This window comes from Lagenorhynchus albirostris, chromosome 7, assembly GCF_949774975.1.
Source record: "Lagenorhynchus albirostris chromosome 7, mLagAlb1.1, whole genome shotgun sequence".
NCBI classification, from domain to species: Eukaryota; Metazoa; Chordata; class Mammalia; order Artiodactyla; family Delphinidae; genus Lagenorhynchus; species Lagenorhynchus albirostris.
This window is the reverse complement of record NC_083101.1, coordinates 8,897,285-8,919,735: the sequence shown is the minus strand read 5'-3', so window position 1 is coordinate 8,919,735 and position 22,451 is coordinate 8,897,285. Positions and strand designations below refer to the sequence as shown.

Genomic DNA, 22,451 nt, shown 5'->3' with positions numbered 1-22,451 from the left:
AGCACTAACATTTATATCTCACCGAGTGGAGCTTAGCCACACTGAGCAGCAAGGGAGCATGGAGTGTGCTTAGCTAAAACTAGTTTTCTTGCTGAAGAAGAAAAGGAGAAAGAAAGAAGTTGGAAATCTCTGCCTCAAAAGATCATCACTAGCAGAATGCAAATAAAAACAATAGTTTTCTTTTTTACCTTTTTAAGTGGCAAAATGTTACAAAGATTGATAAAATCCAATGTTAGCAAGTGATTGGGGGAAATGAGTGCTCCCTTACATTGCTGTTGGGAGTATGAATTGTTCTAACTTTGGGGGAATATAATTGAAAATATTTAATGAGTATTAAATATCCATATCTGTCAACCCAGCAGCAATTCATGCAGAAATAAAGCACCAATGCAAAAAGCAGTACAAAGCTGTTTTCTGCGCCACTGTTTGTAGTGGCAAAAAAGTGGAAGGAATGGGAGCCCCCATCAGCCATGTATTAGGCAGTTATTAAAAAGGATCCAGCTCTCTCTATCTTGACATGAGGGAAGCCCATGACACATTGTTAGGTTTAAAAAACAAATTGCAGAATAATGTCTCCAGCAGTGGTTGCAGACTGGTGGCCAGTAATAGTGTGTGCCAGGCGAGTGCTAAGTGCTTTACATTAGTTCACTTTGTAAGTTCGCTTCTCACAGTGAACTTACAAAGAAGGGACTGTTGGATTGCCTCTTTTCAGAGGAGGAATTTGAAGCACAGAGACTAAGTGACTTTCTTAACGGTGACCTAGCCAATAGACACTGGGCCCAGGATGTTACCAGGTCTCCATAATCTGAGCTCTTACTAACTCTGCTACTCTACCCAAGGAGCACTGTCCAGTCTCTCTCTCAGATACCTTGTATGGCCAGTTCAGTGCTTTCCAAATGTTCAAAATGGAAAGCTTTAAGTGGCGTAGTTGGCCACAGGTCCCATCTGTCCTTATTCTGTTACACCTGTAGCTTCGCCATGACATGATCTGCTGGACCCCCCAGGCGTTTGAGGGTACGACCTTGGGTTCTGGTCTAGTCCCACTTGTTTACAGGTATTTATGTTGCTTGGCACAAAGGCTTGGAGGAGTGTACTCCTGGCTGCCCACTGTGATTGCCTTAGGTGGGTGGAAGGGGGTCGGCATTGGGGGAGGGTGGTTTCATGGCTTTTTATTTGTACACCCCTCTTAGGTTTGGCTTATAGCAATAAAGATATGTTGCTTTTGTAGTTTAAATAGGAAGTCCGATAAAGTATAATTTAGAATGATGAAATATCAAGAAACAACCCAGATAAATTGCTACACCTTCCTTTTTGTCATTTGTTTCTTTTGAGATTGCCTTTATAAACGTCTGTAAGCAAGGAGACTTGAGTTTTCTTTTCTATAAGACGATGTTTTGGGAATTCCCTGGCAGTCCAGTGGTTAAGACTCCATGCTTCCTCTGCCGGGGGCCCAGGTTTGATCCCTGGTTGGGGAACTAAGGTCCTGCATGCTGCGTGGCACGGCCGAAAAAAAAAAAAAGATGAAGGTTTAGGCTGTCAGTTGTATTAGCATTGACATCTCATTCTTGAACCGCACATAAATAGGCATCAGCAGTGGCCCTCCCTGATCGGGAGAAAGGCTCTGCCCCATCGTAACCTCAGAGTCAGAGATGGGAAGCATGTGGAGTGGGGTTGCTCAGAAAAGGGTTTGTGAGCCGCAGAAGCCGTGGGCCGCTCCTGATGCTGCCTGCGTGACCCTCTCGCTGGAAATCTTGGGGAGGCAGCCGAGCGTGGTCACAGCTGTGACCGTCCAGGGAGGACGAATATAACTCAAGACAAATAGGACGAGTGCTAAGGAGAAGTCTGAGTGCTCTAAAAGCCAGTAGGAGAAGGACACAACATAGTCAGGCATCACAGAAGAGGTCCCAGAGGAAGTGACATTGACAATGAGGCTGGAAAAGGGCAGGAAGGAGCGGGGAGGAGAGAAGGGACGAGGATGGTTCCAGGGAGAGAACCAGCCCCTGAGCACACCTGACTGCGGGGGACAGTACAGTGGGCGTGGCCACCAGCTGCTCTAGTGCCCTTCTGGCACCTGTTGTAGTCTGCAAGTCTCTCCTTCCTTGGCTGGAAGCCACTTCCAAGCGGCTGGGTTGGGGTGCACCGCCCCCTCCCCAGGGTAGTGCCTGTGACTCTCAGTGGGTTGGGTACCTCTCAGCCCCCTTCCTTGCCTTACACCAGCTTCCCTCAGTGACCTTGCCTACCGACCCTCTACTGCGAGGACCACGGCCTTGACCACCTGGGATCAGGGCTGGAGGGATTTATGTTAAGGCAAGGCAAGTCCCACCCACTTTTCACTGAGGCCCCTCCTGGGTGGCAGCTTCTACCTGAGCTGAACCTGAGTCCAGAGCGTTGCTGCTTCCCCTGCCCCCACCCCAGGAGTTTGCATCACTTCTCCCTGCATACCCCCTTCCCCAGTCCTGCAGGGGTGCTCTCCTTGAAGTCCCTTTGCTCAGTCCATGTGGCTGGGGGTGCTGATGGGCCGCTTAAGCATCGCCGTCGTGCCCTGAACTTGCCCCTTCCTGTAACAGGCTGGGGGAGTGGTTCATTCATTTTTACTGAGAACACAGCAGAGTGCTGGGTACTGTGTTGGGAACTGGGAATAAAATAATATTTGAGCACTTACCCCATGCCAGGCGCTGTGATCAACACTCCACAGAGGCGGCCTCAGTTCAGGAACTTAATGCAAATAAAATGCTTAGACAGCTGCCTGGTGCCCATCACCACTCCTGAGTGCCAGCTGGTGCTATTAGTTATCCTTGCCATAACCACACGAGGGGAGGACAGTCCTGTATCTCCACGCAGAAACGCAAGCTTAGAGGGGCACTTGCCTGCTGTCACATAGGACTCAAACCCGGAGCTCTCCGAGGGTGAATGAGTAGGTGTGACTCTCGCCTTCCAGAGCTCATGGTCTAGCAGGGAGATGCCCGGCAAGAGCACTTTCTTGTCAGAGTGACAGGTGCTACAGTGGGCTGAGTGAGGGCACACAGAAGAGGGGCCAAAGGATGGGGGAGAGGGGAAGACTATTCCAGGCAGAGTCCTCGCTGAGATCAACGTCACTTCCTCATCACCGGTGGGATGTCTGTTTCCTCTGGACTTTGGCGAGGAGGCTCCAGTTTGGTGGTCTGCGCACGTGCTCAGTTAGCGGTTAATCGTTTGAGGGCCCGGATATGGCTGCCCCTCCCAGCCAGACTCCTGGGACCTCGTCCTCCAGGCACTCCCATTGGGGAAGACCCCTCCACCTCCAACCACTGTGTGACCTGAGGTCCTGTCACTCTGAACCCCCAAACTTCTTGGGGACACACGTGCAGATGGCCTGGGTTATGGCTCTGTGTTGCCCACCCCGCCTCTCACTCCATTTCTGTGAGTACCTTCAGCTGCCCCGTAGAACTGCTCCATTGCAGTTAACACAAAGGAATGAAATGTCATCATAGAACTGTGATTGGAGATCCAAGCCAAATAAATCCCACCATGACCATGCTACCCCAACAAATAAAACTGTTTATGTTGCGCATTTCCTCTCTAGTCCCTGTCCACAGGGCAGATAGGTTTTTATACAGTTGTTGTGTGTCTTGCCGCTTTTTTATTGCTACCTTGAGGGGATTGGAAATGAGATTGATCATTTAGGAGATGGCCACCAGGTGGCGCCAGAGCACCAGACATCCGACTCCAACCTCCTACGTCTGATCCCTGCCGGTGGGAGCATCCCTCAAGTGCTTGTCTCTAGAAATTCACTTTCAGTTTTCCCTCCAAATACTGTGTTGCTCACAATAAGTGTTCCATAGTTATTTTAGAAGAAATCAAACAATACTGAAGTGTACAAAAAGTAGAATGTAAAAGTGCTGTACAATGGCACCTGTAAGAAGCATTGACATTAAGACTTGAGTACCTATCCTTCTAGACTTTTGTGAGTGTTCACATGTATACACAAATATTTCAAAACATGTCCAGATGTCGTTTTCTCAGTGAGCACTTCTCAGACCACTGCCCCCATTTAAAATTGTAACCCCTCCCCCTCCCCACTCTGCCTATACCCTTTCTCTGCTTTACTTTTTTCTCTTTTATCACCAGCTTATAGACCATATATTTTACCGAATGCTTTATTTATTGTCTGTTTCCCCCACTAGAATGTACTGGGGGATTTCTGGCTTTTTCGTCACTGCTTTATGCCCAGCACCTAGAATAGTACCTGACACATACTAGACTTCTGGTAACTTTTTGTTGAATGAATGAACAAATGAATAAGAGTGAATATGTCCTGAATCTGTGGACATCTTTCTCTGTCTGTAAATACTGATCTACCTGCCCAAGGCCACTCTGCAGAGAGTGAGCCAGAACTCCTGGGGGCCTTCTTTCTGTATTAAGAGAACTTCATCATCTCATGTGGCATTTCAGAACCCTGTCCTGTTTACTGACTGACTTTCACTTCTTTCATGATGTCTTTTCCTATACAGAAGTTTTAATTTTTCACATAGTTAAATCTGCCAATAGTTTCCTTTGTTTTCTAGCTTTTGTATCACCCTAGAGAGGACTTCACCCTGGGACAATAAAAAAGAATAATGACTTGTGTTTCCTTTGTTTGTTTTTTTTCTTAGAGCTTTATTTATTTTTTTAAAAAAATTTATTTATTTGGCTGCGTCGGGTCTTAGTTGTGGCACGTGGGATCTTCGTTGGGGCATGTGGGATCTTTCGTTGTAGTGCATGGGCTCTTCGCTGAGGCACGTGGGCTTTCTAGTTGCGGTGTGCAGGCTTAGTTGCCCTGCGGCATGTGGGATCTTAGTTCCCTGACCAGGGATCAAACCCACGTCCCCTGCGTTGGAAGGTGGATTCTTAACCACTGGTCCACCAGGCAAGTCCCTCCTTTGGTATTTTTATGGCAGTTTTTTGGTTTGGTTAAACCTTTATCAAAGATTTATTCTTACAAATGATACTGGGTAAAATTTAAAATAAATCCCCCCCTCAAGTGAATAGAAAATTGTTTCATCAACATTTGTTGAATAATCCATTCTTCCCACCTTTTGAAATGCCATCTTGATCAGATATTAATTCTCAGCTATACTTGATCCTATTTTTCTGGACTGTGTTCTGTCCTGCTGACCATTTATCATCAACTGCGGCTTCCTGAAAGGACAGGTGCCGTCTCATTACACTTCTTTTTTGAAAACTTCTTAGCTATTTTTAATTACTCTTCCAGACAAAGTTTTAAATCAACCTGTTGAATTCCGAAATGAATCCTCTTAGGATTTAGAGTGAATTTGCATCTTATTTATAGATCAGTTGGGGAGAACTGATGTCTTTACAATATCATCTCCGTGTTCAGAAGGAGTGAAATGTCTCTCCTTTGATTTGTCTTCTTTTTTTGTCTATAAGTAAAGTTTAATAATTTGCTTCAAATGATTTTTGTACATTTCTTTTACAGTTTACTTCTGTGCATTTTTTCTTTACTTAGTAGGCCCTTACGTTTTCTAGCTGGCTGTTGTTTGGATAGAGGAAACAGTTGACTTTATGGCCAGATGTCTAACACTCAGAGCTTTCTTCTCTATCCGATTCCATCTGCTTCACATCTTCTAGGAATTCTTAATTTTTGGTTTGTTGTTGTCATCATTCCCTGTACTTCAACATTGCAACAGAGTTCTCAGTCTTCTTATTTTTCATTTCAACACGATTAGAAGAGGGGAAAGCACATGTGTCGACCTAGTTCATTGTCTTGAAACCAAAATCTATTCATATAGTTTGATGTGAAGATGTCGTGTTCTACGCGGCCTTTGGCACCCTCCCACCCCTCGCGCTGCCGTATTCGCCACGGAATGTGGGATGGCACTGGGACACAGCCTACAACTCGGTGGGTGTTTCCCTTAAACCCACCCTCACCCGGCTCACCCCGCGGGGCACGCCCTCTGCTCCTCGTCGGCTTTGTCCTGCTGCTGCCGCTGCTTCTGCTCCCCTTCTGCAGCCCGGCCTTGCCCACCCTGCCTTACTCTCTAGAGACAGCGTCCTTCCTAATTTGGTGGGAAGGGCCAGGCTGTACACGGTGGGTTAGGACTCAGTGGTATGTGTCAGGAAGGCCCAAGAGTGTGGGTGTCCTGTCCAACCTCCTCTTCACCTCGAGGTTTCTGTAGCTCCTGGTCACAGGAGGGGCAGCAGCAGAGGAGAATAAAGGACCCTCGCTATGAGCTGGCCCGTGCCTGTCACCCACTCCAGGGCTCTCTGGTCAACACTGGTTGAAGCAAGTGATGGCCTCCTAGCCCACTGGGACCGCCCCCGCCCCCGCGCTTGCTCCCTATTTTGGGTCCTTGCCTTCCTCTGGCAGCGACAGTGCCCAGGGCTGTGCATGCCAGGCGCACACTCGGGTGCAGGTGGGAGTCAGAGCCGGCTGAGCCCAAGCAGGGGCCTTGTCCACCCTGTGGGTCTCAGAGCAGCAGTGGGGAGAAGAGGGGGCCCTGAACAGGCGTGTCACCTGTGACACCTGGTGATGCTCCTGACGGATGTGGTCCAGACAATGACCTGGGCCGCCACCAGTCACACCAGTACTTCCTCTGCCCTTGGCAGGGACTAGGAGGGAGGGAGGGACCCTCTGCTCCTTATAGGAAACTGCCTTCCGTCCGATCCTCTGTCTACTGTAGACGGTGTGTGTTTGGCCCACATGTAATAGGCGTAAAATGCCCGAACCTCAACACCCCAGAGCACAACCCTCGAATCGGGGTTTGTGCGGGAAATGGTGAGTCCCAGGCATCAGGCCTGGCGGTGGAGCTTGTGTGTGTGTATTGAGGGGTTGTGAGGGTGTAGGATCCCTTTTTAAATTTAACTTTTTATTTTGAAATAACTTTAGACTCACAGAAATTTGCCAAACCGCGCATAGCATTTACACATACCATTCACCCAGCTTCCCTGTTGACTCACGTAACCACAGTATGGTTATCAAATTAACCTGGGTGAGTTTAGGTGTGACACTATGAACTAAGCTAGCAGCCTTTTCCAGATGTCACCAGTTCCCCTGCTCCAGGGTTCAGCCCAGGATCCCTCCCTGCATCTAGTTGTTGAGTCTCATCAGTGTCCTCCAGGCTGTGACACTCCCCAGTCTGCCCAGAGGATCACACCAGGTCCTTGCTGGATGAAATTCATGGCCTGGCTTTTGTGCTTCTGCTTCACCTACGTGTAGAGTCAAAGCGTCTCATCTGAGAGACTTTGCCGGGCCCCCAGGTGCCGTCCTAGGTGCCCACGGCACGCTTGCTGCCAGATCCCAGGGCTGTCCCCAGCTCCACCCTGAAGGGTTCTGCGGTGTCTCAGGCCACTGGCTGAATACTTTCTCCTCTTCTCGCTGCCGGCTTCTGTATAATAAGGTCACTACTCAGGCAGAGTCGTCTTCTGTTATCCATCAGGGTATTTCTCCAGCTTCCTTCTGGAGGAAGATCTGGGATGCAGCCTGTTTTCCTCCAGCTGGGTATGTATGCTCTGCATACAGGAAAATCCACTCTTTCTGTATGTCCTGCAAGTTTTTGGTTTATGTTTTCAAAGGATCACTCTGTTTGTGTTGAGAATAAACCATGAGGAGGCAGGGGTGTGGCAGGGACACTGTTTAGGAGGCCGTCCTGCTGTGCAGAGGCTCGGGTCAGTTTGGAGGTGGTGAGATGTGGTGTGTCCCCCAGAGAGGGCTTATCCCTGCCGGTGGCTGCCCATGAGGACACAGGCACCCCCGCTTTTCCAGTTGCAGGTGACACTGCCTGCCTTTCCCCAGAGCAAATGTCCCCTGGACGGTAATTAAGATTAAGTGGGTGGCTGAGGAGGGCTGTGCGGAGTCGGGGAGAGGGAGTGAGGCGCTGGGTCCCTGGTCTGGCTTTCACGATCCCTAATGTGCAGAGAGGGAAGTGTCACTGCCGGGCTTCCAGAATGGAAGCGTGCCAATCAGGATGCTCCCAGGCTGTCTTGGGTGTCTGGGACGTCCCAGGCAGGCCACCCTCATTTTCTCACTCTCTCTTTTACCCCGATTTCCCGAAGCTCTCTTTGAGTCCTCCCCCACACGTATCCCTAGGTTTCCCATTTTCCTAAAACCTGCCTCCACTCCCTGTGGAAAACTCAGGTCCTGCTCACCAGCTAGTGGGTGCAGGTGAGGGTTTCTCTCTTCCCCCTGTTTTCTGCAGGCTTGTCTTGGAAGGGAGGAACGTTTGATTTCAAGGATAATTACATGTGCATGGGGCAGGGATGGGGAAGCTCCAGCCGGCCTTTTCAAAGAGGGTCTAAAATGAAACTATCCTGCCAACCAGAGGATTCGTTTTCTTTTGGGAACCCTTTCATAGTTTTATGAAAAATACATATTTTTCAGTCACGTTCCTCCTATTACCTTATCTTAGAGGTGATTTCTTGCGGTCTCATGCTAAGAGAGCATTACCCTTGCTTACCCCTGCCCCAGGGAGGGTGAAAGTGGTGGTGACGGGTGTCAACACAAATAATAGCTGTCATTAATGATGTACCATGCCGGCCGCTTTTAATGTGCACCATCCTGTGAATCCCTTCAGCCATCTTTGAGGTTGCTACTGCAGTGTTCCCCATTTTACAGATGAGGAAAGTGAGGCTTGGCCAGGTCAAGCAACTTGCCCAGGGCACAAGGTCAGTGATGGGTGAGAATTCAAATCCTGGTTTATCTGTTTTCTAAGCCGCAGAGGTACCCAGCTCCTTCTCCTGCCTGAGAACTTGCTCTGCTGTAACTGTCCTATTCTTAGCTCCTGCCAGGCCTGTGGTTGTAGCTTGTCAACCTCTGGGGGGTGGGAGGTGTTGAACCACAGGCTGTGCCTGCATATATACACGCACACACTTGTGTCTGTCTGTATATCTATTTGTGTGTGGCTGTGTGCACGGATGCTGCCCTACCCTGTGTGAATGTGTAACCTTGGGGACAGGGACAAGGGATTGTGGGGACTTCCCTTGTTTATTTTATACCTTTTTAAAGGTATTACTCTTATGTAAAGGATTCTGGAAGCCCTCCTACTTGAGAAGAGCAGGCCTGAGTAGGCATCGCTAGACTGGACTTTCTGAGGACGGATGGGCCGCTGGTTTCTGCCTCCCCGGCCTCAGCGCACAGTGTGTGGGGGCATGGGGGGCACCCGGTCAGCGCTGTCACGTGAATTCGCGGGTGGCTGCTTGTCTGTGCTGGCCCTACGTCAGCTCCATGCACGTAGGTGCTTCACTTCTCCAGGAAGACGCCCTTCCTTGTCCTTTTCTCCAGGTTTGCTCAGTTTCACAAGTTTTCTCTCGTTTTTGTCTATCTGCAGACCCTCAGACTCCACAGCCAGCCCTCTTCCCCGAACACTGCTGCTTTCTCTCCCCCGGGGGGGGCTCAGCCAGGGGGGCATTTGGACACAGTGGTGCCTCCTCAGCCGTCTAGCCCGCTCAGCTCATTATCTGGCCCTCAGTGAGGAGGGGAGATGTTGGATGTCGAGCATCTGGTGGGTGGCTTGAAAGGAGCGGGGGAGGGCGTGGCGAACACGGCGCCAAGGGATGGCATCTCAAGTCTCATGTGCTCACGTGGCCGGGGCCTCGTTTTGAAAGCCGCCAGGCGCTGCTGCTTGCCAGGAGGAGGCTTGGCCAGTTTGGAGAGGGTCGGGAGGGGGTATAGTGAGAGCGCCGCTGCCAGCCCGCACGAGGGGACCTTTCCTGGGCGCCTGGCAGGTGGTCCAGCTTCAGGGTGACTGTGACCCTGGGGGAGGCCTTTTGGTAATACAAAACGGGCACACTGTGGCCGTCCAGAGAGAGAGGGAGAGAGAACACATACACTTATTGTTCCTGACGTGGAGTGAACAACTGGTTGTGGGTAGAAACCCTCTTTGGTTCTGTCTCTTCATCTTCTGTTCGGATGCAGAAGGTGGAGCAGCTGTGCCCGAGCCTGTGGAGAGCAGCATGGCCATGCAAGGAGGCGGGCTCGGACACGGGCTCGGGGCCGTCTCTGTGCTGGTCTGAAACATTTGGAAGACATCACTCTCTTGTACTTGAACATTCCTGGATGTGTGTATTTTCTTTGAAACAACCTCCACAAGCTTAGGAAAAAGTGGTTTTTCTGCCTTCTCCACAGTGGTCTGCACCAGACTGTCTCCTGCTATTTCCTTGGTTTCCTGAACCTGCAACATTGAAGGAGAATTCTCAAAGTCTGGAAGGAAACCAACATCACATATGGGACTTTCCTTCCCCTCTTCAGGAGCCCACACACGAGACTGGAGTCTGTCACACAGAAACCAGAGACATGGGGTGGTGCTGTGGTTCTGATACAGCTCCACGTTCTTGCAAAGTTACGTCATGAGAATCTTTTCCTCCTGCAGGAGGCATTAGTATGAGAGTGTGTGCGTGTGTGTGTGTGTAAGAGGTGAGGGAGGGTGGGAAGACAGGGTTTTTGGCCGAACTTAACAAGCTGGTACCCTTTCCTTGGTGCCGGACTGCCTCCCTGTCCAGCAGGGGGTACGGGCAGGCAGGTGTGTGAAAAACGGATCCCCGAGTTACAGTGTAGTTTCTCTCTCTGAGCCTCAGCTTTCTCATCTGTAAAATGGTTTTTTAAAATAATTAAAAAAAATAAATTTATTAATTTTCGGCTGCGTTGGGTCTTCGTTGTTGCACGCGGGCTTTCTCTAGTTGTGGCGAGTGGGGGCTACTCTTTGTTGCGGTGCGTGGGCTTCTCATTGCGGTGGCTTCTCTTGTTGCGGAGCACGGGCTCTAGGCGCGCGGGCTTCAGTAGTTGTGGCACGTGGGCTCAGTAGTTGTGGCTCGTGGGCTCTAGAGTGCAGGCTCAGTAGTTGTGGCGCACGGGCTTAGTTGCTCCGCGGCATGTGGGATCTTCCCGGACCTGGGATCAAATCTGTGTCCCGTGCATTGGCAGGCACACTCTTAACCACTGAGCCCCCAGGGAAGTTTTTTTTTTTGATGCATATAAATCCTTAACCAGAACCTTAAACAGAGTAAGTGTCTAATAGATTGTTGTGATGACAGCAGTAATCAGACTGTGTGTGAGCTCCTCGAGGGCTGGCCTGAGTCCTCTGCACAGAGCAGGGCTTGGGAAAAGGGTCACCAAGTTTACTGAAGGATTGAGGGAGTGACCAGGAGGCAAGATGCCGTTCCTGTGGCTGTAGTGTCGGGGCCATCTGTTAAAGCTGGCTCCGTGGGGAGCCCTGCCTGCTTATTAGCACCCCTGTTAGTCTAGGATGGGCAGGGACTGGGGTCAGGTGAGGAGGGGAACCTATTCCCTGCTCTCCTGGCACACGGGCATCTGGGGTGTGCTTTCACACCTCTGGGCTTCTGCTCATGCTCAGAGTGCCTGTGGCCCACCCACCGCTTGCCTAGAAACACTCACATTTGCCCTTTTAAGACCAGATCCACAGCTCTTAGTGATGTCTTCTTTGACGCCCAAGGTGAACCTGTGATCTGTTACACCACGTATCCTGTGAGTATCTACCTATGGGATTTTCTCCCCCCTGCTACACTGCTGGACCCTGGAGGGCAGGGCTGTGTCATCTTTGACTCTGGTCCTCAGAACTGGTCCTCCAGGTCTCAGTGGATGGGTGTTGAGCCAATGAATGAATGAACTGCTGAGCAGTTACCCATTCGTAATGGCCCTAAAGGTAGGAGTCATTTATCCTCAGTTCCTCTGTTTTCCTCTCCTGTCACATGCAGTCCATCAGCAAGTCTTGTCTGTTTCACCTCCAGAACCCCTCCCAAATCCATCTCTTTTCCCCATGGCCAGCAGTCCGAGCTGTCAGCATCTCTTACTTTGCTGCTCCCATCTTTGGCCTCCCATGGAGTTCTCTGCACAATAGCCACTGTGATCTTCAGAAACAGTGAGATCAGATCATGTCACTCCCCTGCTCAGAACCCATTCCCAGGCATTCCAGGTAAAACCCAAACTCCCCACCATGGCCTGCAAGACCCTTTATGCTCTGGCCCCAGCCTGTCTGTCCACTGCCTCCCACTGACTGGGCTCCAGCTGTGGCCGTTTCTCTCCATCACACACCTGCTGAGCTCCTGGGCATCTCAGGCCCTTTGCACTCGCTGTGGCCTCTGTAAAGGACACTCTGACTGGTTTTTATGGTTGACTTCTTCCTAGGGCTTTAGCTCAATACTGCATCTTCAAAGTCCTTCCTTGACCACCCTGGCAAATACTGTCTTCCACCCTATTTTATTTCCTGAAGACCCTCATGATCTGAGTTCACATGTGGTTTCTGACTTGCGCTGGAATGTGAGTTCTCTAGGGCCAGGGTCTGTTTGCTTTGTGTCCCCTGTGCCTGGAACAGGGTCCTTGACCAGCCTTCCCTGCATTTGGATGGGAAAAAAATGAAATCTTTATTTTCACTAACTTATAACTGAAATTTGGCATCTTCCTCAGTTGCTAATGTAGACAATAAATTATAGTAATATTTACAGTACCTGGAACTTTGTCACCAATAAAAGTCACAGCTACCTCCATATCACATAATAATTGTGGGCATGCATCTCAGAAAATTTATGTTCTTGACTACTTTGAAATTATGGTAGTTATTAGACCCACCAATAGATCTTGCTATTTAATGCAATTATATATTCCCTTACCTGAAGAAATACATATATTACTATATTATAAATTACTTTGCGGTACGCGGGCCTTTCACTGTTGTGGCCTCTCCCGTTGCGGAGCACAGGCTCCGGACGCGCAGGCTCAGCGGCCATGGCTCACGGGCCCAGCCGCTCCGCGGCATGTGGGATCTTCGCAGACCAGGGCACGAACCTGTGTCCCCTGCATCGGCAGGCGGTATATTATAAATTACTTAGAAAATAATTTTATAACTGAATTTTAATACAGTTGGCTTCCTGAGTAGTCCTGTGTAATTGGTTTCCTGTATAATTTTATTTTATTCATTTAAAAACATTTCTGTGATGGGCTTCCTTGGTGGCACAGTGGTTGAGAGTCTGGCTGCTGATGCAGGGGACACGGGTTTGTGCCCCGGTCCGGGAGGATCCCACATGCTGCGGAGCGGCTGGGCCCGTGAGCCATGGCCGTTGAGCCTGCACGTCCGGAGCCTATGCTCCACAACGGGAGAGGCCACAACGGTGAGAGGCCCGCGTACCGCAAAAAACAAAAAACCCCCCAAAAAACCCCCCAAAAAATAAACCAAAAAAACATTTCTGTGAGAAGGGGCCCATGGGCTTCACCAGATGGCCAAAAGGGTCCAAGGTACAAAAATGGTAGGAACTCCTGGCTAGAACAAAGTCTGCACAAAGTAGGAGCTCAATGAATGCTTGGATGGACAGGTGAAAGGATGGTGCACGTCTTCCCCCGTGAGGATGAACCCCCTGTGTTTTTAGGGTCGGGTTATGGTGGCTTGGCATGAACTTGGTATTTAGGAAATAGCCTTGGTCAAGGTCTTTTGGAGATCTACTCCAACAATTGACACTGAAATAGAGGCATTTATTACAGAGCCCCGGGGGATTGGAACCTTTTCTTTCAGACACAGGCTCCCTCTTCAGCTTCTCTCTGCACATCTGCTGCCTCCCCACTCAGAGGGACTCTCCTTGCACTGGGCAGGATCTGGCCACCCTCCCCTCCGGAGAGCATAGTGCTCAGTTCAGCTGACTAGCAGAGACTGGCACCGTAGGGTCCTGAGTTCCGGAGATGCAGGTGGGCATTCTGGTCCAATCAGTCCGGCCTGGGAGGCACGGTCCACATATTCAGGGGCCTTCCCGTGGGGTGGAGGAGGGGTTCTCAGGGAGGGGCCTGGGCTGGGCTGACCCCCTTGATGGGAGTCTGGTCCCTGGCGAGGAGTTGGGGCTCGCCCGGGCCTCAGGGATGGCAGGTGGATGGGTGAGGGTTCCTCTGGGCCCTGGAAAGGATGTTCCATTCTGCTTGGTCCTCTTATTTCTTAGCATGTGAAATATCTCTTGTCTGAGAGTCACTGCCCATAAATTAGGCTGTTTTGTCAGTGACGAGATATGCAGGAGTCACATTGGAAACAAGTGGTCTGTCTGTCTTTCCAGCTCAGGCCGCCAGTAGGAAGCACAATGGGTAGCATGGGTGGGCTGTCACTTTGTCTCTAGGTGGGCTGGGCCAGAGTGGGCCGGGTGCGGGGGAGTGGGGGGCAGGTCAGGCCTCATGGAGGAGGAGCCCTATGCTCGGACCCCTGGACTCAGCCTGTGCTCCTCTGGGGGCCTGGAGCCCACAGCTGGAAATCTCCTTCCCAGTAGGGGAGGCCTGTGGTTTCACAAAGCACCATGCTGTCCTTTCTTTAATGTTTTAAGTTAATTGTTTGTTTTAGGAAAAAAGAATAAGTATAAATGTATGAAACTGCAGGATTAGAATTAACACTAATAGCAATTAATAGCCTTAACAGAGTGCTTGCTTGGTGTTTGACCTGACCCTAGCACTTTGCATGTATTTTCTCGTTCAGTCCTCACCTGGGCCCTCAGAGGAGGCCCAGGCCCTGGTGTCTGCTGACCAGGGTTTGGACTCCCCAGTTCTGCCACCTAACTAGCAGTAAGTTACATCACCTCTCTGGGCCTCAGTTTCCCAGGAATGAGAATAGCTTCTGCCTCACAGGGTTGTTGTGAAGATCAAGTGAGCTAAAAATGTTGTGCTTAGCCCAGTGCCTCACTCAGCATCAGCATTCCCTGTTCACGCCGTGTGCGCGTGGGGTGGGGGCCCCGAGTGCACCACCAGAGGTCGCTGGAGAGATGGGCCAAGTTGGCGACGTCCTGCAGATGGGAAGTAGGGAGTGAGCAAATGACGGTCATGGAAAAGGGTCTGAGACTCATGGCCCCTAGGCTGAAGGGCTGCGTGACTGGTTACCAGGCCGGTGGGGAGAGCCACGGCCTCTGGTTTGAGCCCGGCCGAGCAGACTGGGCTCCACGTCTGGGCTCCCCTTGGGGAGCCCTGCAGAGTGCTGGGCGCTCCCTGAAAGCAGCAAAGCCCACCTCAGCCTGGAACTGGAGCAAGTTGGACCCACCCCAAGAGGGTTGGCTGGCTGTGTGCCACTCTGTCTCCCCATGGTGACTCCGTCAGGCTAGGATCGAGTCACTTTGTTCAGATGGATGAGCAGCTTCCATCCATCAACACAGCCTGGCTGAGTCGGCCCCAACCCCAGTCCATGGGAGCTGGTTTGTCTGGTCTGAGACAGCCCTGGCATCCTGATTCCCTCAGCTGCCTTTGGACTCTTCCGTTTCTAGATTCCCCACTTGGAAGTCTCTGGGCTTACTTGGAGGTTTCTGTTGGAGGGTCCCATCCACTTGATTCCTAGGAGGTGTTGCTTCTATTTCAGAGGCTGGTTCCTCTCCCCTCAGGCCCATCTCTCTTTTTTTTTCTTTTAATGTGTTGTTGGATTCTGTTTGCTAGTGTTTTGCTGAGGATCTTTGCATCTATATTCCTCAGTGATATTGGTCTGTAACTTTCTTTTTTTGTAGTATCTTTGTCTGGTTTTGGTGTCAGGGTGATTGTGGCCTCATAGAATGAGTTTGGGAGTGTTCCTTCCTCCGCAATTTTTGGGAAGAGTTTGAGAAGGATGAGTGTTAGCTCTTCTCTTAATATTTGATAGAATTCACCTGTGAAGCCATCTGGTCCTGGGCTTTTGTTTGTTGGAAGATTTTTAATCACAGTTACAATTTCATTACTTGTGATTGGTCTGTTCATATTTTCTGTTTCTTCCTGGTTCAGTCTTGGAAGGTTATACCTTTCTAAGAATTTGTCCATTTCTTCCAGGTTGTCCATTTTATTGGCATAGAGTTGCTTGTAGTAGTCTCTTAGGATGCTTTGTATTTCTGTGGTGTCTGCTGCAACTTCTCCCTTTTCATTTCTAATTTTATTGATTTGAGTCCTCTCCCTCTTTTTCTTGATGAGTCTGGCTAATGGTTTATCAATTTTGTTTATCTTCTCAAAGAACCAGCTTTTAGTTTTATTGACCTTTGCTATTGTTTTCTTTGTTTCTATTTCATTTATTTCTGCTCTGATCCTTATGATTTCTTTCCTTCTGCTAACTTTGTGTTTTGTTTGTTCTTCTTTCTCTAGTTCCTTTAGGTGTAAGGTTAGATTGTTTATTTGAGATTTTTCTTGTTTCTTGAGGTAGGCTTGTATAGCTATAAATTTCCCTCTTAGAACTGCTTTTGCTGCATCCCATAGGTTTTGGATCGTCGTGTTTTCATTGTCATTTGTCTCTAGGTATTTTTTGATTTTCTCTTTGATTTCTTCAGTGATCTCTTGGTTCTTTAGTAACGTATTGTTTAGCCTCCATGTGTTTGTGTTTTTTACGTTTTTTCCCCTTGTAATTCATTTCTAATCTCATAGTGTTGTGGTCAGAAAAGATGCTTGATATGATTTCAATTTTCTTAAATTTACTGAGGCTTGATTTGTGACCCAAGATGTGATCTATCCTGGAGAATGTTCTGTGTGCACTTGAGGAGAAAGTGTAATCTGCTGTTTTTGGACGGACTGTCCTATAAATATCAATTAAATCTATCTGGTCTATTGTGTCATTTAAATCTTATGTTTCCTTATGTATTTTCATTTTGGGTGATCTGTCCATTGGTGTAAGTGAGGTGTTAAAGTCCCCCACTATTATTGTGTTACTGTCGATTTCCTCTTTTATAGCTGTTAGCAGTTGCCTTATGTATTGAGGTGCTCCTATGTTGGGTGCATATATATTTATAATTGTTATATCTTCTTCTTGGATTGATCCCTTGATCACTGTGTAGTGTCCTTCCTTGTCTCTTATAACATTCTTTATTTTAAAGTCTATTTTATCTGATACAAGTATTGCTACTCCAGCTTTCTTTTGATTTCCATTTGCATGGAATATCTTTTTCCATCCCCTCACTTTCAGTCTGTATGTGTCCCTAGGTCTGAAGTGGGCCTCTTGTAGACAGCATATATATGGGTCTTGCTTTTGTATCCATTCAGCAAGCCTGTGTCTTTTGGTTGGAGCATTTAATCCATTCACATTTAAGGTAATCATCGATATGTATGTTCCTGTGACCATTTTCTTAATTGTTTTGGGTTTGTTTTTGTAGGTCCTTTTCTTCTCTTGTGTTTCCCACTTAGAGAAGTTCCTTTAGCATTTGTTGTAGAGCTGGTTTGATGGTGCTGAATTCTCTGAGCTTTTGCTTGTCTGTAAAGCTTTTGATTTCTCTGTCGAATCTGAATGAGATCCTTGTTGGGTAGAGTAATCTTGGTTGTAGGTTCTTCCCTTTCATCACTTTAAGCATATCATGCCACTCCCTTCTGGCTTGTAGAGTTTCTGCTGAGAAATCAGCTGTTAACCTTATGGGAGTTCCCTTTTATTTGTTGTTTTTCCCTTGCTGCTTTCAATAATTTTTCTTTGTCTTTAATTTTTGCCAATTTGATTACTATGTGTCTCGGCGTGTTTCTCCTTGGGTTTATCCTGTATGGGACTTGCTGCGCTTCCTGGACTTGGGTGGCTATTTCCTTTCCCATGTTAGGGAAGTTTTCAACTATAATCTCTTCAAATATTTTCTCGGGTCTTTTCTCTCTCTTTTCTCCTTCTGGGACCCCTGTAATGTGAATGCTGTTGTGTTTAATGTTGTCCCAGAGGTCTCTTAGGCTGTCTTCATTTCTTTTCATTCTTTTTTCTTTATTCTGTTCTGCAGCAGTGAATTCCACCATTCTGTCTTCCAGGTCACTTATCCGTTCTTCTGCCTCCATTCTTCTGCTATTGATTCCTTCTAGTTTAGTTTTCACTTCAGTTATTGTATCGTTCCTCTCTGTTTGTTTGTTCTTTAATTCTTCTAGGTCTTTGTTAAACATTTCTTGCATCTTCTCGATCTTTGCCTCCATCCTTTTTCCGAGGTTCTGGATCATCTTCACTATCATTGTTCTGAATTCTTTTTCTGGAAGGTTGCCTATCTCCACTTCATTTAGTTGTTTTTCTGGGGTTTTATCTTGTTCCTTCATCTGGTACATAGTCCTCTGCCTTTTCATCTTGTCTGTCTTCCTGTGAATGTGGTTTTTGTTGCACAGGCTGCAGGATTGTAGTTCTTCTTGCTTCTGTTGTCTGTCCTCTGGTGGATGAGGCTATCTAAGAGGCTTGTGTAAGTTTCCTGATGGGAAGGACTGGTGAGGCCCATCTCTTCTGCCCCTGGAAATCCTGAAAGTGTTTTTGCTTATTAATAACCATTGTCTGTCATCGTGTGCTAATACAATTTGTTTTTAGTATTTTAATATTTCTTTGATTATTTCAAAGGGATGTGGAAGGGGGAGTTAAATGTGTAAGTTCAGGTCACCATCATGAGACAGCTGGTGGCTGCTGCATGTGCTGCGGTTAATTTACCTACTGTAAAATGCACGCATTCCAAGTGTACGGTCCTATGGCTTTGTGGATTTCTGGGACTGTGTAACCATCACCACATCCAGTTTTAGCACATTTCCATCACCCCAGAAAACTCCTCTGTGCTCATTTGCAGTTAGTCCTGCCTCCACCCCAGCCTCTCACTGATGTGCTCCCCCTCTCTCTGAATTTGGCTTTTTGGACATTTCATAAGAATGGCCTCATATTGTACAATCCTTTGTGTGACCTCTGCCACTTAGCATGATGTTTCTGAGGTTTATTCATGTTATACTTTGTATCAGTGTTCCATTTCTTTTTATTGCTGAGTAGTATTCCATTGTATGGATATATCCCATTGTCTCTCCATTCCCCAGTTGGTGGGCACTTAGTTTCCAGCTTTTGGCTAAGAGGAATAAATTCATGTGCATGTTTTTGTGTGGACATATGTTTTCATTTATTTTAAAGATAGTTACCTAGGTGTAGAATTGTGGGGTCATTTGGTAAGTTGATGTTTAACTTTTTAAGAAACTGCCAAACTGCTCTCCAGAGTTGCTGTGCGTCTGGCACCTCGAGCCAGAAGCCACGCATCCTCGGCTGCTTCTCCCTCCCCCACATCAGTTTCTGTTGCATTTCTGTCCTTACCGTCTCTCAGTCTGTGTCCTTCTCTTTGGTGTCACTGTTGCCACTCTAGCTCAGAGGACCCTCGTCTCTTTCCTGATAATTGCAGTTGGCTTCCAGCTGGTCCCTTTGCCTTCTCCTTTCCTTCCCCCATTACATCCTGATTGCTTTCCTGGGAAAAAGCTGGTGGTGGCTACAGTGCTCTGATGTTCAGTGATGTGATAAACGCCCTACTAGGGGCATGTACACATTGGTATGAGAGCGCTGGTTCTTGTTTGAGTGGTCCAGGTGCGATAACCAGGGGAGATGACATTTGACATTTGAGCCAGGTCCTGAATAATGATGGTTTGGTGGGACGGCATGAGCAAAGACACCAAAGCACGAGTTACTTAACCTCTCTGTGCCTCAAATTCCCCACCTGGAATATGGGGGTAATGACAGGACCTACCAAGGACTGTTGTGAGCATTAGAGGAGTTACTGTAAGTAAGGTGCATGGCACGTGGCGAGAACTCTCCGAGTCTTAGCTAGTATCCATATTATTATTATTGATGGAATGGTCTGGTGCACAGGGAAACACGGTAGATTCAGTTTGTCTTCTTCACCTGCCTTCTTTTTAAAACAAAGGTCACAAACTCTAGTGTCTGCAGGAGCCAGGCAGGTCCCCAAGTGGCTGTACAGGCCAGACGGGGTCTGAAAGGCACTTGCTCCAGTAAGTGCACCAGTACAAGGGGCAGCGCTGCCCAGCCCAGCTGACGGCTGTCATGGAGGAATGGGGCCCAGTGCTGCCAGAAAAGTCACAGATCCAGAATTCTGTGTGAAACCTTCCAATTTTTAAATGTTGGTGATTAATTTAAAACATACTAAAACCTGTACAAGCCTAGCTGACTACATCTGTGGGCCATATTTAACCTGAAGGCCACCAGCTTGTGTAACCTTTCTTTGAAGGTCTCCTCTGGGGTCACCAGCTCAAGTCCAGCACAACTCTCTCCCAGGGTGGGATTAGCTTGGGTTTGAAGGCTGGTTTTTATGAGCCCCTTTGCCTTGCAGGACTTCTTCAGACAGGTTATGTCACCGACAGAGGCTGCCCTGAAGCTCCCTGTGGCCTGGAGACTATGTACAAGAGGAATGGTCTGATGGCTAGCGTGCTGGTCACCTCTGCCACTCCACAGGTACTGGGGCTGCAGGACCAGGGCCGGGGCCGTGGGTGGGGTGGGTGGGCCAGGGCTCCTTGCAGCTGACCCAGGCCCCCTGAGTCTTGGCCCGGAGGCTGCAGGCCTCCATGAATGCCACCATTCTTAGCCCTCCCGACCAGCCATGCCAGGCGTGAGATTTGGGAGGCAGTCAGTCCTGAGGATCAGTGTGTTTTCTGAAGTCGTTCTCTTCAAAGAAAAACAAATACCTGCCTAGTCCAGTTGTAGCAAGTGCCACATTCCATTTTGGTGGCAAGAAGGGATCAGACCTTTCCCAAGCAAAGCCGTGGCTGATTATAAATAGGTCACACATTCTGGAATGAAGTCAGACAGAAGTGCTTCCAGCTGGCCCCGTGTTCCTATTTACCTTGCTCAGGAGGAAATGGCTGTAAGGGCTGGTGGTCGAGAGTGGCCTGGGCTCGGGCCCCTGCCCTGGGGGTTTGGGAGTTTGCTTTCCAAGTTCTGTAATAGAACAGAGGCAGGCGGGGGAGGGGGTGTCATCTGAGGCCTGGGGAGACCACCATGTCAGATGCATAACGCTGGGCTCCTGTGATAAACGGACAAGGGGGTGCTCCGTGTTCTGAACTCACAAGGCCCTCATGGTCGAGCTGGGCTTTTGAAATGATCCTGTGCAATCAGCTAGAATTCATAGGAACCAATCCATTTCTTATAACCCTTTAAAAAAATTCCTTAGCTTGATCTCTGGTTCTGAAAGCAGACTTGTGGGTACCCGTTAAAATTCCCAGGTGGCGCCAGTATACATTTAAATAAAGTTACTGTGTCGTCATCACCACCACCACCTCCACCGCTGCCACTGAATGTATTTGGGGCAACTTTTGATTAAATAAGGCCGCTTGTATGAGTGTGTATGTTTGGGGCAGGTGCAATGGGGTGTTACAGGAAAGTTATAAAACCTGAAATTCCAGGAATGGACTCTGTCTGGTAACTGGAGGAATCAGACTTCTCTTTCCATTTACAGTTTACACTCCGTCTAGAGTAAAACTTCTTTCTTTTTTATCCTCCGTCTGTGTATATATGTATACATACACATATGTGTGCAAACACACATATATACTATAAATATCTACATATATGTGTATATATACAAATATACATGTATATGTGTATCCAGAACGTGGTGGGAGCTCAATAAATATTTGTTGAATGAATGAACAAATGAATGCATGTCTAATTGAAGTGCTCAATACATTTTGGTGACTGAGTGACACGTTTATACAGATAGACACCCATGATTTAGTGCTTAACTATATACCGGGCACTTCTTTTGTACGTTCCACAGGCATGATCTCACTTAATCCTCACAATAACCCCATCAGGCATGTGCTGTTGTTTCACCCCCAGTTTATAGGCGACGAAACTGAGGCAGGGAGCAGTGAATGAACTGGCTTCAAATCACACAGCTGGTCAGCGGTGGGTGGGGATTCACAGCCAGGCCTCTGTGGCTCTGGAGCCACTGGTCCTGACCATGATGACATTACACTCCCCGGAAGAAGGTCAGCCCCGTCACCTGCTTCAGGCTGCTCCGTGGAAGGGGAACATGGAAGTGCAGAATGATTTATTGGTAGCCATTGCTCAGGGTCTGTAAGACCGAGGGGTGGAATCGACGGCCAGTTCCAGAAGTATTCAGGATTAATCTTTATTACTTTTCAAAAGTTTAACACAGATTCTCCTCAGAGGAGAATGTCCCATCGCCCGTGGAACTTTCAAAATAGCCATGCCTGAGCCCACCCAGGCCCCTTGAATCAGCATCGCCCAGGGAGGGGATCCTGCCAGTTGCTTTGTAAGCTTCATTTTGTATGACCTGTGCCACAGCCCTGGGGAGCGGGTTCTAATGGTGCCATTTTACAGATGGTAGCTGAGGCTCTGCGAAGTGAAGAGGTCAGACAGCAGCTCGGGTGGAGCTGGCATTCTAAGCAGGCCTGTCTGACTTCAGAGCTCAGAGCTTCTTAAGATCATCTTAGAGTTTTTGGTAGCCTTTAAATGACAGAGGCCTATTGAAATCTACAGGTTTAAGTTTCTGCTCCTCCTTTTAACCTCACGTTTTCAGTTGTTGACTATTGGTTTCCCTCCCTGGCCTAAAAACACTCTAGTTTCCAGTAAGATTGCAAAGTTTTTCCAGATATAGCCATTTTGGAAAGAGTGAAATAAAGGGGAATTAATAAAAGCATATTCTCTAAATCCCGGTCCAAGATGTTGAGGTTAATGGAAACCACAAAATCCCTCTTCACAGGTTGAGACGAATAAAACCGTTTATGAACAGGGCACAGTTTTGGGGTGGTAAGCTCTATTGGTTCCCCAAAGTAGAATTTG

The 22,451-nt window shown here is 48.3% G+C and overlaps 1 protein-coding gene across 5 annotated transcripts in view; it reads left to right on the top strand.

The window, feature by feature from the left end:
• RALGPS1 (Ral GEF with PH domain and SH3 binding motif 1) overlaps positions 1-22,451 on the top strand; it is a 322,342-nt gene that overhangs the window by 61,900 nt on the left and 237,991 nt on the right. For all 5 annotated transcript variants that reach the window (XM_060154324.1, XM_060154322.1, XM_060154323.1 and 2 more), the window contains one exon: positions 19,978-20,099. In XM_060154324.1, the coding sequence (XP_060010307.1) occupies positions 20,043-20,099 (57 nt within the window). In that variant the 5' untranslated portion in view covers positions 19,978-20,042. The remainder of the gene's footprint in view (positions 1-19,977; positions 20,100-22,451) is intronic.